We start from the raw sequence: 18,087 nt of genomic DNA, 5'->3' as shown, positions 1-18,087 counted from the left end.
CCGGCGAGACAGCAGGATAGCGAGAGAGAGTAAGAAACTGAGAATAAAGAATTCAATCCGATCAGTGACAAAGACAACGAGAGATAATCGTCCGTGACACGCAATAAGGGTCAGATGTGACGATGAAGAATCGTTGGCACTCGAGGGAGGTCAAGCTGATAAAGAAGAGGAAGCCTGGGCGGGCAGGCATTTATACTTTTGGGAGAGTCAGCCTCCCGTAATCAATACTGGCTGGCCTACGTCATAACGTGTCATGGGCATGAGCATGAGCCGGCGTAAGTTGAGTAAGTTGATGATGCTGACAGGTAAGGACGCGCCCGCTAGTGTCAGCTTCCGGTCAGCCTCAAGTTCACAGAGAATTGGAGTCCGATACTCGCGATTTGGACCGTCATTCGCGAGGGCGGTGAGATGAGGAGAACTATAAGGAGGAAGTTGACGGACAGACGCGTCACGTCATGCCACACGTCCAGATCACGTGCTAACCAAATCAACATTGACGCCTGCATGATTTGAACCATCTCAGCTTTGATCAAGTCTAGCGCATTCTTGTGTCGTACTATGAGAAATAAACCTCGCATGCACTAGGTCTGCCGTGGTTCATATGCAGAGATGGTCCCATCGGTACTTTGACTCTATTAGACAAAGGTCATGGCGTCGAAAGTTTCCTATAGGCCAAGGATCCCGGATCTTCAACATTAAGGTCTGTAACAAGAATTGCTGAAAAAATCAGCGGGCGCCCGTGAAACAGATATATTCCATGTAGAATTAGGAATGACAGCGTATTCTACTGCCTAGAAAGGCAGGGCATATATTTTACAGTATGTTTTTAAAAACAATAATAAGCTACAGCTGTTAGCATACCAAAGGTCAGCAGATTTGAGTGCGTCAAGAAAATGTGGACGTACTCTGAACAAGAAACCAAGCTAGATTACAAAAGTTCAATCAGCCGTATGTCATGGGACAGAATTTCAGCACCTACATCGTCTGGCGTCAGTCGTCCCATCGCCTAGGTCGTAGTCAGCTCTCATATTTGTGTCAGCCACCAACCACAAATACTCACAGATTCATCAGTAGACAGCGTGGCATCCACCATCGCTGATTTCTTCTCCTGCAATTGTACGATTCGTCTCTCGATGCTATCTTCAGCGACGAGCTTGATAGCCTGGACAGGACGGTACTGTCCGAGACGGTGAATACGGTCCATAGCTTCTGTAGTGGAAATCAGCAAGTGTCACAGTTACATCTAGTCAATTCGCGTACGGTATTCAACCTAGAACAACAGTAATCAGCTGAGGATGTGAGAGATAGACATAGAAAACTTGCCGCAGGATTCCACCAACTGTCCATCAGATACACTCGAGATGCTTCGGTCAAGTTCAATGCCACTCCACCAGCTTTCAAGCTGACAAGAAATACAGTAACGCCAACATTTTTCACTAAGGAAGCACGTTACTGTAAAAAACACAACTGATAGACGATCGTCCGACATACTGAAGTGTTGAATGGTCGCATCGCGTGCCTGAGGACTCATGGTCCCTTCAAGTCGACAAATCTATCAGGGATTTTGGTGTCAGCGTTTCATTCAGTAAAATTCCCAGATCCATGCGCACCGAAAAGCCTGCCTTTTGTAGCCTGAAGGCGATCAAATCTAAAAAGTTGACAAATTGACTAAACACGATACTTTTAATCGTGTTGTCTTGCAAGCGAAGATTGGAAAGTTCCTCGACAAGTGCCTCGATCTTGGAGGAAGACCGCCAAGTCTCTATATTGAGTCGCCCCAAGATTCCTTGTCGTGCAGAAGGAATATTTGCTTCAAGTTCGAGCGCCGGAGCCTCGAGGTCGATGGTAAGAGCGATGTGGCAAACAGGACAGTCGGGCTTAAAGAAATTCAGGACCCAAAAAATGTTGATAGGAAAAAACTGACTGTTATGTCTCCGGCTGTGCTCAGATACTGTTTCATGCACTCCCGGTCGAAGATGTGGCGGCATTTGGCCTGAATGGCATCCTCCGCGACATCACTGCAGAGTCTACAGATCGTGGCTTCACCAGCCTCGTCAGAACCCAAGAACTGAGTCCCATTAGTCTTACTGCGGAGGACAAGGTCTGGGTGGCAGGCCATTTGCCTCATACGAATGAGCCTACAGGAACTTCAGAATCATATGGGTAAGAGCGCGAAAGGCTTACAAACTGAAGATATTGGAATAGTCTGATGGATTAGCGTTAACAGTTGGATCTGACTTTCAGAAAAGGTGACCTCACTATTCAAAACCGTTCCAGAGTCAACGTAGGTACTGAACTGGCGTTTCGCGTCTAAGAAGAGCGAAAGATAAAGCTCTTTCTCTTCGGGACTGAAGTAGTCTCGTCGCACGATCACCATACGAGGGGGCAAGTCCAAGTCATCAGCTCGTTGAATCTACGGTAGCGATTGAATTTCGAACACGTGAATAAAAGGATAAATTCGACCTTTGTTCTACGGAGCATCATTCGATCAAGGAGGATGCGTAGCTTCTTGAAAGCAATCCTTCCCGGGCCCTCGATGCCGTGTTTCTGAATAGGTGTCAAGATCTCGTTATTCCAGAAGCAGGTCTGAATGACACTAATTAGCTGAGTTTACAGATAGTGATGACGATTTACGTGTTGCATTGGGCTGTGACCACAATCTATTGTAAGATATATCAAATGGGCACCGGGAGTTGGGGAACAAAATCTTACCATCACAGTGCTTTTTATCTGTAAACTTCCAATGAAGCGATTTGCACTCACATTTCTTACCTATCAGAAAACCAGATCAATGACTCAAATGACGAATGCGGAGACGCATGACGCACAGAAATAAAAGGAGAATGGATCACCCCCGAGGAAACGAACTAGACTGTAGAGCTCTCCCACACGATTCTGCAAAGGCGTGCCGGATAGACACCATTTGTAATTGCTCTGGAGCTCAAAGGATGCCTTGGCAGTATTGGTTTGACGTTCCTTAATGTTGTGCGCTTCGTCAAGCTGTCAAAAAAAACCATCAGCAATGGTAAAGTTATCGAAACGAGCTTGATCGTACAATGATCCGGTTCCATTGAATCTGGTGAAGAGGCGAAGGTTCCTTCACAATAAGCCCCTTTCGCTTAAAACCGCTCTGCTGCTTCCTGAAGCAACTCTCCATGACAGCGTAAGTAGTGAGGACCTGAGTTGCATTAATATTGAGACGAGAGCATGGAGGGTTCTGAAGTTGGAACTAACAACATCGTATTTCTCCAATTCCTTGGGGTTGTTGACACGAGACGCGCCATGCCACACCAAGACATTCATCCCCTCTGTGTGAGCGTTAATCTCATTGCGCCATTGCATTATAGCAACAGTTGGCCTGTGTAGCATGTGGTTAGGATATGGCAACATAACCGAATGGTGAAAACATACGCGACGACAAGGTTCGGACGCTTCAGGTCTGACACAAAGAGGGATATCATCTGAATAGTCTTACCCATGCTGCAAAGAACACATTCGATCTTGTACATACTGAAATTTTAAGAAACCTACCCCATCTCGTCGGCTAGCATGCCGCCATGCCAGATCCCCTGCTCTTGCTTACGCATCCAGAAGAGTGATTCCTGCTGGAATGGAAGTAACGTGACCTTTAAACCAGCAGGCTGCGCAGCTCTCTCCGGTACAACGATGGGGATGCTGGACTCGACGTCACCCCAGACATCCCTGAGTTCAGGGTGATGCTTTTTGAGTGCCAAAGAAGATTTCTCGGCCTGTGCTGATAATTAAAGTAAATATTCGAGCAGAAAAAGGTCGCCGTACCCAGGTAAGCTTTCGGCCAAGCTCTTGCATTAATGCGCGTTCCTCCAATTTGTTGACCCTCCTTTCGGCCGCTTGCAGGCGGCGCCGCTGAGCTCGCTCCACCCAAGTCATGGGTTCGGTGTCGATGAACTTTAGCTTTGCTTTACCCCTCTTCGTGGCTTTCCCCTTACCCTTGGAGAGTGGAAGTTCCTCTTCGCTTGAGCTCAAGACTGATAGTGCCGATTCACTGTCTTCGAGTATGAAATTGTCATCTTCACTGCCAGCAGAACGACCTTTGCCTTTTGCCTTGCCCGCGGACCTTGTAAGGCGACGTTCAGCAGCAGCAGCCTTCTTGGTAATCTTGAGGCTTGTTGACGTAATGTTGGCTTTGGAGGAAGAACCGACACCTGAGGATTCTTGAACAGCGAATCGTGCTGTTTCACGGGACAACTCAATGGCAGCAGCAACCATCAACTCTTCGTCACCTTCTGACTCGTTGCCCTCAGAACCCGAGACGATGTCAGATAACTGTTCCCAGTTCTTTGAGGGGAGAGGGGCATCGTCATCCGACTCGTAATACTCCGAATCACTGGATTCAATGTCTTCGAGGTCCTCATCCTCTGAGAGAAGCTGGACATCCTTATTATGGGAGGTAGAAGGGACGCTAACTCGCCCTTTGCTTTTGACAGGTGTTGGTTGTTGCTGTACATTGATAGTACTTAGTATGCGGCTGGGCGGAACTAAAGACTGCGTTCTCGCCTTTGAGTTCAAGGTCGAATTTTTGATGGGTATCTCAACACAAAAAGCTTTGTGGGCGACTTTCCGTTTAGTTGGGACTGGTCTACCCTCGAAGTCTTCGCCTTCATCTTCTGCAGAGCGCTTCCGTGTTTTCATAAGGCTTGTTGCAAGTGATCTTGTCGTGACTTTCGTGACAACTGGATCTTCATCGACGTCGGAAGTGTCAGGGGTTTCAGGTACCGCAGAATTCTTGCCGCTAACCAAGGGAGACATAGATGTGCTTGAAGTACCTGTGGTTGTGGTTGCAGGCGTCCGAACATTGCGAGCGCCATTTCTTCTCGTACTGACCATGATAGCAGTGTTAAGGTGGGAGAACGGAAACAAAGGCCAATCCTGTCGCGACAGAGAAAAAAACTTCGGCGACTCGCGGGAAACCCTATGTAACTTAATTATTTAATTTGTCTTTCGGTGGTGTCACGTGGACACGTGCATTGTAGCCACAAGCGCGTACACCTGCCAGGATAATATTAATGACGACTCTCAGCCACCTGGCCATATTCTTTTCGAAGCCATCCCGACAACGAGCACCAGTGCAAACACTGATGGATGTGTGCTCACGTTCCCTGGCTCTCAAATGTGCACCTTGCTAAACAAGGGTAGCCTAGTTGAGCCACTGTTCGGAATTGGCCAAGATTTGTGTCAGAAACAAGGAAGCGGGTGTCACAAGTTTTCGAACTCAGAGAATACAATAGTACGTATGATACTTTGAGCTAATTGAATAATGTCAGATAACTACTACTAGGAGCACATTTTTCGATCCGAGATCTGGGGACCGCTGATATTGTATAACCAGCAGCAGAATCCCCTATCGACTGACGCCTCAGAGAGGTCGATAGTACTCGAAGTCTCCCCCCTGAAATATTGGTCGGCAGAATCATGCATTTACCCGTACGCTTCCTCCCCGCCCTGGAGTTCTTGAAATCAGATGGAACCCGCGTCACTCGTCTCTTTCTCAACCTACTCCCAGACTTTCTCGTCTGCTCACCTATACTTCATCGATCCTTGCAATGATTATACAGTATACCATGGACACTGCATACCTCATTACAACTATCGTCTTCCTTCGTTGCCTTGAGCTTAGTGTGCAGGAGGTCATGTGAAGGGGTGAAATGAAATGTCGTCATGAAGTGAATTTTGTGTGCATGTGCATTGTGCTCAGTGTTTCCTAGTCTCTCCCCCACTGACAACTGATGTGGACGATGTCTGCAGCGGGGCATTTTAGAACAACAATTAGAATTCGTCATTGACGGTTTTTATCCAGAGGCGAAGAAGCCAGATACTACGAGGAGATGTTGGCAGTGATTTCTACTGGACAAACAGCGAGTGGACCAAATGGTCTGATATGGGCCATGACAGAGATGACTTGAAATCATATATCGAGGCAACATTGCAATTTAGCCGGCAACTTGAGTTGTCCGCGGGTGGCTGTGCCACGCAGCCAGCCAATTGAGTGTGGCAGGATCGTCTTGGGAAGGCCTAACATTGACTGTACTCAGGCTGAAAGATCTGACATCATCGGCACTGGGCAGGCCGTTATGCATACTGAGAATGGTGGCAGTTGTTGCAAACTGATATGATCCAATGGACCTTCTAATTAATGCAAAAGTCTCGTCGCAGTGATCCTACGACCAGAAAGTATTTGTGACTGAGCTGCTGGACAGATATACGTGGGATTATTCAACTCATGCAGTTACCTCAACTTCCATTCACTGCGCTGAATATGCCGACACGTCTTGCCAGTAGCTAGTAGATGCCTTCAGCTGGGCACATTGGCTCATCACAAATATGGTACTCACGCGCAACGCTCCAGCAAGGCACTATCGGTCTTGAAAGTGTAAATGTCAGGTGCTCCCGCAGATGTCTCGTTGAACATCATCTCTGTCAAATCAGATCGCCAAGGTCTCCAGGAGGGTGTGATATCTCCTGGGGTGTATCTATCATCAGGAGTCTCAGACATGGCCATAGCCATGAATGAATTCGAGAAAGCAGTGATGAACTGCGAATTGTTGTATGCAGGACCACCCCTGAAACAGTTTACATTCAGAGTAATAGACTCGTTGCTTCAACTTACGAAAATGAGGTGAAGTAGTATGCAACGTCATTTCCATGCAGGCCGGGCTGGATTGCAAACTCGCCCTGCGTATATTGAGTATAATTGAGTTGCGAGTTACCTCGAACTCACTTTCCAAGCTCGTTCTCCAAATGCTGAGAGGAGATAATAGGTGGGGCAAACGAATATTGCTGAGACGATCCATGAAATCAGGGACAGCGATCATTCCTTCAAAAATATACATACATTCACCCATCACAAGATCTGCCCGGTTGACGTTACTTCCGTAGTTCTGGTACATCATCACCACTCCAGCAGCCTGAGCAAAACCGATGTTCGGGAAAAGCGTCTTGACATAATCTGCAACATCCAATGTCGTCGATTGGTTGACAAAACTGTTCCCCTCATGTGAATTGGTCATAGCAAGCAGATAGTTCTGGTAGAAAGAGGGCCTCAGTTTGTCTTCGAGTTAGAGGCATTCATAGATCGTACACCATTCAAACGACCTTTCCTTATCGTCACAGTAGGCCTCTCCAAGATGAAAGTGCCGTCCACAACAGGGACGAATACATACGTGCCAAAGAATCCATTGAGGTTGATGTTATAGTTCAAGGTCTGCAGCGTATTGACGTCTGCAGCGCGCAAACAAGAGAGGGTATCCGAGCTCGAGGTACAGCTGCCACATAAAGAATTAGATAGAGACTGGCAGTGTTCCAAAAGAATTTACTTTGTTCCATTGACGACCTCACTATACAACAGCTAGTATTTGTATTCAGGACTGCGGACATCGTCCTCATGAACAAAACTCACCTCCGGAATCCGGTCATTATAATTATATTGGGATGGCAAGAACGTAGAACTCGTCATGGCGATTCTGAAGAGGGGGGGCTGCGTGTTTCCTCCGTGGGCAACGATATGCTGTAGCACCGATCCGGCACCTGAAACAAAGCAGTAAATAAAGACAATATTTGATGACAAAGAGTACCTAGCATAGCTCACCAGCGGACTCTCCCCAAATTGTGACTTTCATGGGGTCGCCGCCGAAGGCGCTTATCTACCCAGGTAAGCTTCCTGTCAGCTAGGGTACACCACGCAAGTAAAGAGTTCTGCTCACGTAGGCCTGCACCCACTGTAAGGCATAATTCTGGTCGACTTGAAATATCAAGTTCAGCTGGACCTGAAAGACTGCCAGACCATGATCGCGTACGTAGTCCAGCATTGAGTGCACCCCCTTCCTTGACCGCTTCCCCTGGAAGAAAACCTAATTGGCGGTGTATACACCTTAGCATGCATTTGAAACCGAGAGAAGACAGTAAAAACACACCAAATAAACCGAGGCGGTACTGAATTAAGACTGTGATAACACCATAATTCGAGTCTATAATTAAATCTGCGCCATTGAATGGGCTTGCACCACCTATGAGATACCCTCCTCCGTGAATCCAAACGATAACTGGGAGCCCTCCTCCCGGAGTTGGCACTACTTCACTTCCAGGAGTGTATACACTACCAGACGTAACCACTGATCGTAAATGCTAAAATCGTCATTCAATGACATGGCTTACTTCAGGAATAAACAGTCTTCAGATTGGCTGATATCCCTTTTCTTCATAGAGGTACTTTCAAACGGATTTGTCGAAGAATCGCCTCTGGCTGCTTGATTACATTCGTTTGGTTGCGTGGTAGCTTGTTGAATCCCAGAAACGGTCGGTGGAGGCTGCGGGGCCGCCCATCTTAAGTCGCCTATGCGCTTGATGCGTGAGCTGAGATTGTGTTTAAGAAAGATAACTAAACGCACCAACTGGAGGAGCCGCGTAGCGTATTCCAAGGAAGCTGGTGGTGTTTGTCGCCGTGTCAACTGATCCCTGGTACTGGGCATAACCCAGGTTGACGATGGATGCAGATACGGTGGCCGTCGGAGAAGACAACACTTCAAGCGCAAGCAAAACCTGCGACACGGCCAATAAATTGGCTTTAGTGGACATTTTCACTCCCACAGATCGTGCAGTGAAAAACATCCTTGACCAGGGTGATGAAGATGCGGCAAGACCTGGCGCGTGACGGACGTTGTAGTTTTATAAACCGAGTAGCAGGTCCAAGACTCCGAGTCGGACGACTGGCCCGGGAGTCTCAGAGAAATTCAACGGTGGTTTATTGACAACGGTCAACATTGTAAATTGCTTGCATCACAAGTTGTAATGCAACGTGCACGTGCTATGTGTAGTACTGATGAAGAGCAGGCGATAATGTCATTATATTGTTGTCATGGTAGAAAAGAGATGGTGTGTGGGAAGATGTATCCCACTGTGACCACCTACTGTCATAGAGCAGCTTGATGCAGCCATGAGACCCTTTCGGATATATTACAATCATATGGGCGCCTCCGAGTCCTCATGATTGCCTACGGCGCAATGATGCGTTCGAGCAAGAGTCCGACGGGAGTAGAGAAAACTGACTCTGAGACATAGTGATCATGACAGTGACTCGGAAGAGAGTGCAGAAGAAAACTTAAATATAAATGCTAGATGTTACAAGTCTGTGGTATATTGCGTCGATGATTCTGCAGCCACATTTCAAAGGTGACCTCATCTGTGAGCTGGGCTCAGTATAAAACAAGGCGATACGATTAAGTATAGTGTTCGATCGCAAATATCCAGTTGGATCTGGGTAATAGGCCGAGACTTGCGCTCATAACGCGCCACCATCAAAATGTGGCATTTAAGCTCAACATATAAGCGTGTCCAAGCCACTCGCAGAAAGGTTTGTTCTTCTTGCGAGGCTTGCCATCCTCATAGTGAAAACAGTCCCGGACAGAAACCCAGACCAACGATTCAACATCGTGCCGGTACACGTGCTCGACGCTGCCTTCGACGGTTGATAGTAGGGTGAAAAGGCTAATCGATAGGAACGGTACCGTTCCCTTGTGGTCATTGCCTCTGGGACAATCATCTTGAATCGATGATAAATCATAGTCATTGAGGACACCTATCACACGACCGCGCGAGGTTCGGTAAAACACGAGATTGCTGAGGCTGATGTCACAGCGAAAGATACCATTTTCCCAGAGGATACGATGAACTAGAATCGCAGTTGATGAGCGGTGACCAGAACACAAAGAAAAAACACCTACCGATAATATTTGCCACCATGCTTCGCGGAACTCAGACCCACTCAAGTTCGTAACAGGCTCAAGCTTCCTGAATACGATGATGGAGAAGGTTCGACTGCCCCGTTCAGCGTCCTTCATTCCTAATCATCTGTTCTGCTGTTGGTCGTGGATGTCTCATCAAACCTACGGAACTAAACCATGTCTGGGACATGAACCATCATCCGCAAGTGATCTGATACACTTCCAAGGTCAAACCCACCTTTTCTGGCCACTAGAGCTTGGCAACTCCGATGTGTTATGAGGAGGGTCGGTATTGGATGGTCTGTCGTTGTCGCTATTACAATTGTGTGAGGTGTTAGGAAAAGGTCGGAGTCGGACGGTTCATTGGGACGTTCGCGTGCCTGTAGCAATTTTGATAGTGCCTTACTCTTCATTGGGAGGAGTCAGGACGGTGGTTGCACGTCCACGCAGAGCGAAATGAGATGAGTACGTGACGAATCTGAGTTTACATAAACAGAATGTGAGGTCGACCTCAGGCTGGTCAGAGGGCCAGAAAATCCAGCATCTGCAGACCTGAATATAAGGTTAAAGTCTTATTGTGTGTATCGCATTCGCTGCATAGCTAGGAGCAGGACAAGAAAGCGAGGATAGGCGAACAGCTGATCAACAGAATTGAAAAGTACTACATGATAAATATTTAGACTAGTACTACTACTAGTAGCTACGTATGATATCATATAATCGAGTACAGAATTCGCATGGTGAACAGCATAGGGCTAGCAGCTACAAAAATCCTCCATTATTTTGGCCATCTCATGAATTTCCCACAAATCCATTGCCTCCACTCAGACGGTTATATTTTGCGAGAACGCCACCAGCCATCAACGCGCCCTTGACGAATTTTTTCGCAAGCATAGTTTTGTCTAGATTATTATTCGGAGGCTGTTGTTGCGTGTTTCCTGGACCATGATGTTGTATGGGATGAACGGAGGGTCCCGCCTGGGATTGGGGTGAATAAGCGTGGTGAGGGGCGGTGCCGTGACCGTGGTTCACAACATGCTGGGCTGGTATTGGCTGACCCTGCGAGTACATGGTATGAGTGGCAGCCCCGGAGGAGGGGTAAGTAACATGATTCGTATACGGGCTCTGGGTGTGAGATGTATGAAAGCTTTGTGAGGACGTGTGATGGTGAGGATGTGAGGATGTGTGATGATGTGAGGACGCGTGATGATGAGAATGTGTGCCCTGCTGAGAGGCAGGATTGAAAGAAGGAAGATGCTGTGAGAACGCTGTGGCAGTGGGTAGTTGAGCGGTTTGAGATGCCATGGGGTACATGGGTTGTCCGGTTTGCTGGGTCGGGCTGGGGTAGCCTGATGCGGTAAAGTGGTCAGCAGACGTCCCATGGAAAGGAATAGACATACTTGTGTGTGTGTGTTCTATCGGCGGCGAATTAGGACCAATATTTGAGATGCCGGACATCGTGGATGCCAAGGTTTGTTGCGGCGGAGCTGTTGTCTGTGAACCCTGAGTTGCATCAGTCTTATGCGAGGTGTTATACATCTTGTAAGCGGCTTGCAGGAGCTTTCCTGCATCATGCAGATAGTGCGTGCCGCTGCTTTGATTACTCTGGTTATTTGGCTGCTGCTGTAACTGAGATGCGTCAAATATCTGTCCTTGGAATTGGCTGAAGTCTACTCCGTTCACTGTGGTCTGATCAGACACGTTGTATGTTTGGCCCAAGGAGTCCCCATCGAACGTTTGATTTCCTTGAAAGATCGCCGTAGGGTCGAATCTGTTCCCTAGAATATTACTAGTACCCATATTGGGGTCGAACACACTATCTGCAGGATTTCCAAACGTCATCCCATTCATACTTCCAGTGATATCGTCAACAATTTCGCCACCATCGAGTGTCTCAGCGAGCACAGCCCCGCCAAGCAGACCAAGAACACCTCCCGCCGCGAGACCTGTCGCGATATTTATTCCAAGTCTCCTGCTAGATTGAAGTGGTTGAGTAGGTGCAGTTATTGCTCTTGCATCTTGAGGTGGGGGCGGCGGAAAGGCCTGTGGTTGAAAGCTTTGGGATGACTGGTAAGGAGCCTGTGGGTATCCTTGCAGTGTATGGGATACGGCCGGAGATAGCTGGGGTCTGAACTCTGTGGGAGGCTGGAAGGTTTCACGCGGCGATTGGTAAGGAGCCTGTCCTTGCAGTGTAGGGGATACATCTGGAGATAGCTGGGGTCTAAACTCTGCAGGACGACTGCCAGTTGATGATGCGGATAGCACTGATGGGCCCCGAAAACGCTGGGAGAGCGGAGGTGAAGAAAGAGGTGAAGGAGAACCTGCATAATACATCTGCGAGGTGATTCCAGCAGACGCAGCCATGAAAGGTGGGGTACCCGCTGATGAAGGGAATGTAGGCTCTGCCCTGACTCTTGGAGGAAGAGATGAGTTAGATGGTCGGTAGCTGCTACCCGGTCGAAGAGAGGAGAAAGTAGCTGATTGAACTTCAGCCGGTTTCACAGCAGGACACCCTTGGGCTTAATGGAGGAGATGCAGGCATCATGGGTGGGGATGCGGAAGCTGTGTTAGTCGCTGGTGTAGGAACCACAAAACTCCTCAGTGGAAGAGCGGGTAGTGGTGCTGTAGAAAAAGTCTTCGCAGAGGTGTAATTGTGTGGGGGGCCCGGCGGGGAACTAGAGGGATGCGGTATGTCCTGAGGAGCGGTGTTATACCTAGATTGCCTATATGAAGGCACCTGCTCGGATGGGGTTCGAGATGACGATAAAGCTTCCATGGATGATGACCTCTCAGAGAACTTGGGCATAGAATCCTTGGCAGAGTCATCATACGATTTCTCCTTAACATCTTCAGGTGCTTTTCCCGTAGGGTATGACGCTACTGCTGTGGCCAGTGAGGTTTGCGGAGATCCCGAGAGAGGTTCTAGAGAAAGTGCGCGAGGGGTCCCGACAAATGAGAGAGCATCTGCACCTGTTGAAGGTACAGCCCCAGATACAGAATCGGACTCGTGGGGTGTGGGAGAGGGTACATCAGGGAGTGATAGTATTACAGATGATTCAGCGTGATATGTGCTCTCCCCGATCACGCTACACATGGATTGCGACTCGTCGAAGTCTGGGGGAGGAGGTTCGTCGTCAACGAGGGAATATAACGGTACTTCTTCAGAACTGCTGATACCAAGACTCTCAATCTGTATAGGTGCAGGCGAGGAATCACCAGGTCGAGTCACGGACTTGGGGTTAGAAGTGGTCACAACCACACCTCTTGAACAATCCTGCAAGTATGAACTAGACTCCCTTAGGGGTGTCTCTGGTGGAACAGGTGAAGCTATGGCATTGTTCACGCTCTCAGGCCGTAGAGGGATGTCTGATGACGTTGAGCCGCCTGGTATCACATGCGTTGTATGTGGGTTCCTGCTGTGCAACCTCGCCTGGCTTGACCGCCGGGGGCCACCAGCAGGCGATGGCGGAGACCCATCGGAGGGTTCCACTGGAACTGGGCTACGCCTACTGGGTGCTTGCAGGCCGTGGGGTACCTGAATAGGAACTGGGGAATGAGCCAAGGGGATGCGTGAAGCGGAACCTGTTGCTGACTGAGGGTGCGGAGCTCCTGGGGAATTGGTGCCTCGTCCAGGTAACGGCTGTGGTAACTGAAGATCAAATATTGGGATGCTGTTGTGGTAGAAATCAAGGGCAGAGATAGTTTGAGGAGCGTTTGTATGATCCGCATTCAGCATGAGAGACGCTCTGGCACCATAAGGAGCCCGTGGGCCAGCCGGAACTCGGCTTTTTGAAGATTCTCCACGTTCAAAGGAAGGCTGCCTGCTGGTAGGCTGCTGGTGGGTCTGAGCTTGGGGCTGCGTGCTTAACGAGCTGGCATACAGACGCTGAGCGTATGATTGACCGCGTGTAGGCGCGGAAACACCGATTAGAGACTGCAAATTTAGCCCCGGTTGTTGATCGGATGGTTTCTCTAACTGCTGGCGCTCGATGGTGTATTGCAAAACAGGTTGTTCAGAGACAAAAGTGCGCGCATATGCTTGCGCAGGAGTGAGTGGTGCTGCATAATTGCCGTAGTTAGACGTAGCCCTGACACTAGTAGGAGACTGGAGATTTGTCCGGGTCTGTTGGAGTGACCTGGACCATGGATTGTGATGTTTAGAATAAGTACCCCGCTGAGAAGTTCTTTCATATCACTCACCAATTTATGCCAGTCTCTGCAGAGAGGCCGTCTGCAGGTACGACACCAGTATAAAAGCTCATTAGCCAGAGTGGGGGGCGATTGAAACTACAAAATCAGGCAGACAAAAAAACTCATTGTACTATATCATTTGGACACGGTGCAAGGTACATCAAGGCACCTCCGAATATAACAGGTGCTTGCCTGTCAAATAAGGCTGGCAGGGCCTATCAAGGCTGTGACTGATGGGCCGACCTGAGGCCTGATGGATCAACGTTAACATGCGCCGAGAAGCTACTAGTACGAAGCCAAGCACCGCATAAGTTGATCACCTCCGACATTCTCGCCGAGACCCTCCTGCAGTTTCTTCTTTAAAGCGACGATGACCGCCAGCATAGATACCAATGGACGACAGTAAATTGATGGTAGTACTGAACCTACCACCTCGCGCACACGGCGAAGCCACGATTACGGCACAACCAAGGTACCCTGCACCAGCTTGCTCAGGCAAACTAAACAGTATTCAAGCAGAGCTGTTGATGCATTATAGCGGTCGGGACTCGGCGCAGCTTGAAGTGACGATATCTGTGACTTTGTAGCAACTCTACATTCATTCGTTCCGTTGAAATCTTGGTCCAATAGCAGCTGTGAATATTACAGTAACACATATAAATAAACTCGAAAGCATAAAGTTTTCTTTGTTAATATCAATTATGCTCTGGACTTATAGTCCTCTTCAACTCTTCGAGAGCCGTAAATTCAGCAGCAACGTCATTAGACGAAATACTCTGGGCCAGCAAGAGGGTCATCTCTACATAACGAGGCTCGGTCGAGAGCAGAGGTACCACATGAAGGATGCTTGACAGCAATGCCAACGTTGTGCGCATGTGAGCATGTCGACGGCGGGTGGACTTCCCAAACCCTGTGGCTTTTACGGTCACCTGTGGTGTTAAGGTTTGCACAAATTTTGCCGGGTGCGTCAACTGAGATATCCATCACGCGGATTGTGTTATGCCCAGATCAGAGAATGAGCGCCCTACATGCCCTATAATTGAGAGGACCGCCACAGCAAAGACCTTGAGTGGGTGAATTTTGGAATTGAATGAAAGAGTTTCCACCAAGAAAGGCCGTCCGCTTGGCCACCAGCGAATAGAGCTATGTACTGACTGATTACAAGCCCGCAGACCATCCGAGTTTTTTTTATGCCCCATTTCCAGTGCTTTGCAATGCCAAGCTTGGGGCGACCTTCGAATGACCTGCCATTGGCTATTTGCGTAACGGCAAGTTCTCATGTTCAAACCGTGTTATCAGATTCGAATCACTAATCTCCGCTAGTCTCGAATACTCTAGAGCAACACTGGGGTTCTGCCGGCCCCAGTTTCTGCCATCCTTGGGCCTTCCCGTGGACCAAGTATAGCCAGTGCTAATTTTGCCAGAGTAACAGATGCCGTATAACCTGTACGATGGCACTGATGTGGCGCCACAAGGGACTTCCATTGCATAAATCCAAGCCTCAAACTACTATACACAAACACAAATCTACCACATTAGGCGCCAAGAACCTGTAATCGTGCATTTGCATTACCCAACCAAGCATGTCGTTTACCAGCCTCCTCCGAAATCACCGCCGCCATTGTCACAATTATTATCGTAACCATTGTCGTACCCTGCTGGACATTTAGATATGTCCCGGACACACCAATAGTGAGAGGCTTACCTTGGTCATAGGCTTGCTCCTCTACCCTATCTTCATGGTCCTCAAAGGCGTCCATGAGAAGAGCACCGCCTACTAAACCTGCACCGCCTGACCCGGGCATTCAGATGATCAGTATCGCACAGCAGACCAAAACTTACCAGCCAACAAAGCAGTGCCCATCCCCGGACCGCTCTTCCTCGGAGGAGCCGACTGCTGCGCATAAACAGGCTGTTGGGGCTGAGAAGACGTTCTGCCAAAGAGACCTAGCAAAGTGGTTTGATATTATGATTTATCGCGGATGATCCATGGGATCTTACCTCTATCTCCTCTATCTCCTGCAGGTGGGTAGCCCTGATAACCGCCATACCCACTGGAAGGTGCATTACCACCATAGCCACCACCATAGCCACCGTAAGAGGGCGTGTAGCCACCTGGAGCGGGAGCCTGGTTGTAACCGTCTTGATAAGGAGAGCGGCTGAAGCCACGATCAGGAGGGGGAGGTCCGAGGGGAGGAGTATATTGGGGAGGGCCTAGGGGATGCTCCCAAGATGATCGAGGAGGTTGTTCCATCTCATTTACATAAAACCTGCATTGCGGATAATCATATATTGATAAAGAGGTATCAAGAAGCCTGGCGGGAACGCGATACACACCATGATTTATAACTATAGATTACGATGATCAGGAGCTCTTCGAAGGATTATCAGATTGTGAAAGACATACTCCCAGTTATATTGTGCGATCCAGCCTCTCGGAAGAGGCCTTGAATCAGGATTCGGGGGAGGAGAGGACATGGTAAGGAAAGTTGAAAGAAGATGATGGCGTTAGCAGGATTGCGGCTTACTTATATAGTGGCGAGCCGCTGGCAATGTTTCATAGTCACACGTAATGGGTGACATTGCCGTGTTTATAACAGTATACGTAAGCCCTACATGATGCCATCCGGCCAATGGCCTGAAGGGTCATCGAAGAATAGTATGTATAGTATTCAAAAGAATCAATAAGCCATATGCTTGCTGATGATGAAATAGTAAAGTATATGTATCATACGAAGATAACCAACGTAGAACCGATTCAGAGAACTCTCAATAAATCTTGTCATCATTTTTTGGACTTCTTTGCGGGAGGCGGAGGCGGAGGAACCTCTTCCTCGGAAGAGGTATCAACTTCCGATTCGGATTCGGAGTCTTCATCTGTAGTTGCCTTGGCTTTGGCCTTCGGGGCCGGTTCATCGTCTGACGATTCCGCATCTGAGGCTTCAACTTCTGACGCATCCTCTGCCTCGGATCCCGAACTTTCAACAACCTCTTTAGATTTCGGAACGACCTTGCCAACCTTCTAATCAACAACGTCAGCAAAGGTCACAACTGGTATGAAAGAGCGTACGGGAGCGGCAGCCTTCTTGGCAGTCTTGGGAGCAGCCTTCGCAACCTCTTTCGTTACAGGATGGTCTGACTCCTCATCGTCTTTCTTCTTCTTCTTCCCGCTGTCCTTGGCCTCTGTAGGAACTTGGTCGGGGTGTTGGGCGTTATAGGCAGCAAGGTCAACTTCGTGTTTCTTCTTGGCCCTGCCGTGCTGATCACGGTAGAACTGATGATACGGATGAGCGGAGGATGATGTACATAGGATTGGCATATACGTACATCCTTTTTGTCGTCAGCCAACGTCTTCCACTGGTCACCGATGAGTCTTAGCAACTCCTTGTTAGACATGTCTGGATGTTCCTTCTTGTACGCAGAACGAATATCATTTTGGAACAGGATGTAAGCGGAGGCGGGACCCTTTGGTGCATTGGGATCCTTGATTTTCTTTTCGCGCTTCTTCTTTCTGGGGACACCATCCTCGCCGATCTCAAGCGCGACGAGTTTACGCTTACGCGACGGTTTCGTGATTGCCGCGTTCAAAAGTTCGGTGAGGTTGTTAACAGTGGATTCATCGATAGGTACTTCGGCGACAGCCTTGGAAAGCACTTCGGCAAGAGCACTGAACTGACGCGCGGCATTGTTGAACTTGATCGCGAGCTAAATAGGAGAACGCGTCGAGAGTGAGCAGACGCGATGAACAGAATACGTATTAGAGAATACAAACCTGAGCCTTCTTCTGGTCAAGGTCAAGTTCTTCTTTTGGCTCTTTAGGTGGCATGATTTATTAGAAAAGGAGGGTAGTGAGAAAAAGACAAGGGAGGATTCAGAAAAATCAACGAAGTTTGTTGACTCTTGTAAGCAATTATAAACTTTTGTTTTGTTGACAACTATTAGGGTTCCCTATTGAAACAATTGTAACTAATAGGAAATCAGGTAATGAAAGTCACAAACCTTGTGTAGATGGCGTCTAATGATAAAAAAGACATCACTTCCTTATCATTAGACTAGTACTCTGGGATTGATATTGTCTTGGTTCTCTTGTGCTTGGAACAATGTTTCACTACATAAAACGTTAATGACAACATTGACGGCG

General features: G+C 48.4%; 7 protein-coding genes across 7 annotated transcripts; all 7 read right to left on the bottom strand.

The window, feature by feature from the left end:
- Nucleotides 1–700: 700 nt before the first annotated feature.
- On the bottom strand, nucleotides 701–4,934 carry F5891DRAFT_1021299 (SNF2 family N-terminal domain-containing protein). The gene is made up of 21 exons (XM_041361172.1): nucleotides 4,537–4,934; nucleotides 3,799–4,479; nucleotides 3,532–3,749; nucleotides 3,412–3,480; nucleotides 3,235–3,358; nucleotides 3,056–3,178; nucleotides 2,829–3,000; nucleotides 2,713–2,772; nucleotides 2,635–2,660; nucleotides 2,464–2,586; nucleotides 2,260–2,413; nucleotides 2,185–2,206; nucleotides 1,925–2,138; nucleotides 1,611–1,877; nucleotides 1,492–1,552; nucleotides 1,324–1,436; nucleotides 1,261–1,270; nucleotides 1,061–1,209; nucleotides 980–1,006; nucleotides 906–923; nucleotides 701–849 (listed from the first exon to the last, which is right to left on the bottom strand). Exons 1-21 carry the CDS (start codon nucleotides 4,864–4,866, stop codon nucleotides 844–846), a joined length of 2,967 nt encoding a protein of 988 aa, XP_041228377.1. The 5' UTR covers nucleotides 4,867–4,934; the 3' UTR covers nucleotides 701–843.
- A 1,181-nt stretch (nucleotides 4,935–6,115) lies between these two features.
- F5891DRAFT_1021288 (Alpha/Beta hydrolase protein) lies at nucleotides 6,116–8,904 on the bottom strand. The gene is made up of 14 exons (XM_041361171.1): nucleotides 8,424–8,904; nucleotides 8,191–8,368; nucleotides 7,950–8,131; nucleotides 7,833–7,886; nucleotides 7,740–7,777; nucleotides 7,625–7,679; nucleotides 7,436–7,563; nucleotides 7,353–7,384; nucleotides 7,118–7,301; nucleotides 6,872–7,061; nucleotides 6,758–6,816; nucleotides 6,647–6,711; nucleotides 6,372–6,599; nucleotides 6,116–6,318 (listed from the first exon to the last, which is right to left on the bottom strand). Exons 1-14 carry the CDS (start codon nucleotides 8,641–8,643, stop codon nucleotides 6,282–6,284), a joined length of 1,650 nt encoding a protein of 549 aa, XP_041228376.1. The 5' UTR covers nucleotides 8,644–8,904; the 3' UTR covers nucleotides 6,116–6,281.
- Nucleotides 8,905–9,356: 452 nt separating this feature from the next.
- On the bottom strand, nucleotides 9,357–9,701 carry F5891DRAFT_905961 (uncharacterized protein; the record flags this gene model as incomplete). Its single annotated transcript, XM_041373543.1, has 1 exon — nucleotides 9,357–9,701. A coding segment is annotated over one exon (345 nt), but the record flags the coding sequence as incomplete, so codon positions are not given.
- A 761-nt stretch (nucleotides 9,702–10,462) lies between these two features.
- Nucleotides 10,463–12,372, bottom strand: F5891DRAFT_130456 (uncharacterized protein). The gene is made up of 2 exons (XM_041370593.1): nucleotides 11,156–12,372; nucleotides 10,463–11,104 (listed from the first exon to the last, which is right to left on the bottom strand). The coding sequence occupies exons 1-2, from the start codon at nucleotides 12,117–12,119 to the stop codon at nucleotides 10,548–10,550; spliced, it is 1,521 nt and encodes a 506-aa protein (XP_041228374.1). The 5' UTR covers nucleotides 12,120–12,372; the 3' UTR covers nucleotides 10,463–10,547.
- F5891DRAFT_130488 (uncharacterized protein) lies at nucleotides 12,163–14,244 on the bottom strand. Its single transcript, XM_041370594.1, has 2 exons — nucleotides 13,956–14,244; nucleotides 12,163–13,891 (listed from the first exon to the last, which is right to left on the bottom strand). Exons 1-2 carry the CDS (start codon nucleotides 14,015–14,017, stop codon nucleotides 12,244–12,246), a joined length of 1,710 nt encoding a protein of 569 aa, XP_041228373.1. The 5' UTR covers nucleotides 14,018–14,244; the 3' UTR covers nucleotides 12,163–12,243.
- Nucleotides 14,245–15,386: 1,142 nt separating this feature from the next.
- Nucleotides 15,387–16,495, bottom strand: F5891DRAFT_1021278 (uncharacterized protein). The gene is made up of 6 exons (XM_041361170.1): nucleotides 16,354–16,495; nucleotides 16,284–16,295; nucleotides 15,948–16,216; nucleotides 15,789–15,893; nucleotides 15,652–15,738; nucleotides 15,387–15,601 (listed from the first exon to the last, which is right to left on the bottom strand). The coding sequence occupies exons 1-6, from the start codon at nucleotides 16,422–16,424 to the stop codon at nucleotides 15,537–15,539; spliced, it is 609 nt and encodes a 202-aa protein (XP_041228372.1). The 5' UTR covers nucleotides 16,425–16,495; the 3' UTR covers nucleotides 15,387–15,536.
- A 6-nt stretch (nucleotides 16,496–16,501) lies between these two features.
- F5891DRAFT_1021275 (high mobility group box domain-containing protein) lies at nucleotides 16,502–17,825 on the bottom strand. Its single transcript, XM_041361169.1, has 3 exons — nucleotides 17,719–17,825; nucleotides 17,274–17,651; nucleotides 16,502–17,220 (listed from the first exon to the last, which is right to left on the bottom strand). Exons 1-3 carry the CDS (start codon nucleotides 17,770–17,772, stop codon nucleotides 16,969–16,971), a joined length of 684 nt encoding a protein of 227 aa, XP_041228371.1. The 5' UTR covers nucleotides 17,773–17,825; the 3' UTR covers nucleotides 16,502–16,968.
- Nucleotides 17,826–18,087: the final 262 nt, after the last annotated feature.

Source organism: Suillus fuscotomentosus (assembly GCF_016647785.1).
Source record: "Suillus fuscotomentosus strain FC203 chromosome Unknown F5891scaffold_15, whole genome shotgun sequence".
NCBI classification, from domain to species: domain Eukaryota; kingdom Fungi; phylum Basidiomycota; class Agaricomycetes; order Boletales; family Suillaceae; genus Suillus; species Suillus fuscotomentosus.
Note: the sequence above shows the minus strand (reverse complement) of the source record. Positions and strands in the feature narration are given on the sequence as shown.

Bases quoted from the DNA above. Each gene is read 5' to 3' on its own strand.
- F5891DRAFT_1021299 (XM_041361172.1), bottom strand. From the start codon at position 4,866: ATGGTCAGTACGAGAAGAAATGGCGCTCGCAATGTTCGGACGCCTGCA. The intron at 3,359-3,411 runs GTATGTTTTCAC...CATGCTACACAG, and splicing joins CGTCCGAACCTTGTCGTCGC to GCCAACTGTTGCTATAATGC. The intron at 2,773-2,828 runs GTGCGTCATGCG...GTTTTCTGATAG, and splicing joins TCCATTCTCCTTTTATTTCT to GTAAGAAATGTGAGTGCAAA.
- F5891DRAFT_1021288 (XM_041361171.1), bottom strand. From the start codon at position 8,643: ATGTTTTTCACTGCACGATCTGTGGGAGTGAAAATGTCCACTAAAGCC. The intron at 8,132-8,190 runs GTAAGCCATGTC...TACGTCTGGTAG, and splicing joins GAAGACTGTTTATTCCTGAA to TGTATACACTCCTGGAAGTG. The intron at 7,385-7,435 runs GTGAGTTTTGTT...TACAAATACTAG, and splicing joins ATAATGACCGGATTCCGGAG to CTGTTGTATAGTGAGGTCGT.
- F5891DRAFT_130456 (XM_041370593.1), bottom strand. From the start codon at position 12,119: ATGGCTGCGTCTGCTGGAATCACCTCGCAGATGTATTATGCAGGTTCT. The intron at 11,105-11,155 runs GTATGTCTATTC...TTACCGCATCAG, and splicing joins GATAGAACACACACACACAA to GCTACCCCAGCCCGACCCAG.
- F5891DRAFT_130488 (XM_041370594.1), bottom strand. From the start codon at position 14,017: ATGAGCTTTTATACTGGTGTCGTACCTGCAGACGGCCTCTCTGCAGAG. The intron at 13,892-13,955 runs GTGAGTGATATG...TCCATGGTCCAG, and splicing joins GCAGAGACTGGCATAAATTG to GTCACTCCAACAGACCCGGA.
- F5891DRAFT_1021278 (XM_041361170.1), bottom strand. From the start codon at position 16,424: ATGTCCTCTCCTCCCCCGAATCCTGATTCAAGGCCTCTTCCGAGAGGC. The intron at 15,739-15,788 runs GTAAGTTTTGGT...TGCCCGGGTCAG, and splicing joins GGGCACTGCTTTGTTGGCTG to GCGGTGCAGGTTTAGTAGGC. The intron at 15,602-15,651 runs GTAAGCCTCTCA...AATGTCCAGCAG, and splicing joins GGAGCAAGCCTATGACCAAG to GGTACGACAATGGTTACGAT.
- F5891DRAFT_1021275 (XM_041361169.1), bottom strand. From the start codon at position 17,772: ATGCCACCTAAAGAGCCAAAAGAAGAACTTGACCTTGACCAGAAGAAG. The intron at 17,652-17,718 runs GTTTGTATTCTC...TCTCCTATTTAG, and splicing joins TTGACCAGAAGAAGGCTCAG to CTCGCGATCAAGTTCAACAA. The intron at 17,221-17,273 runs GTACGTATATGC...CCGTATCATCAG, and splicing joins TGGCTGACGACAAAAAGGAT to TTCTACCGTGATCAGCACGG.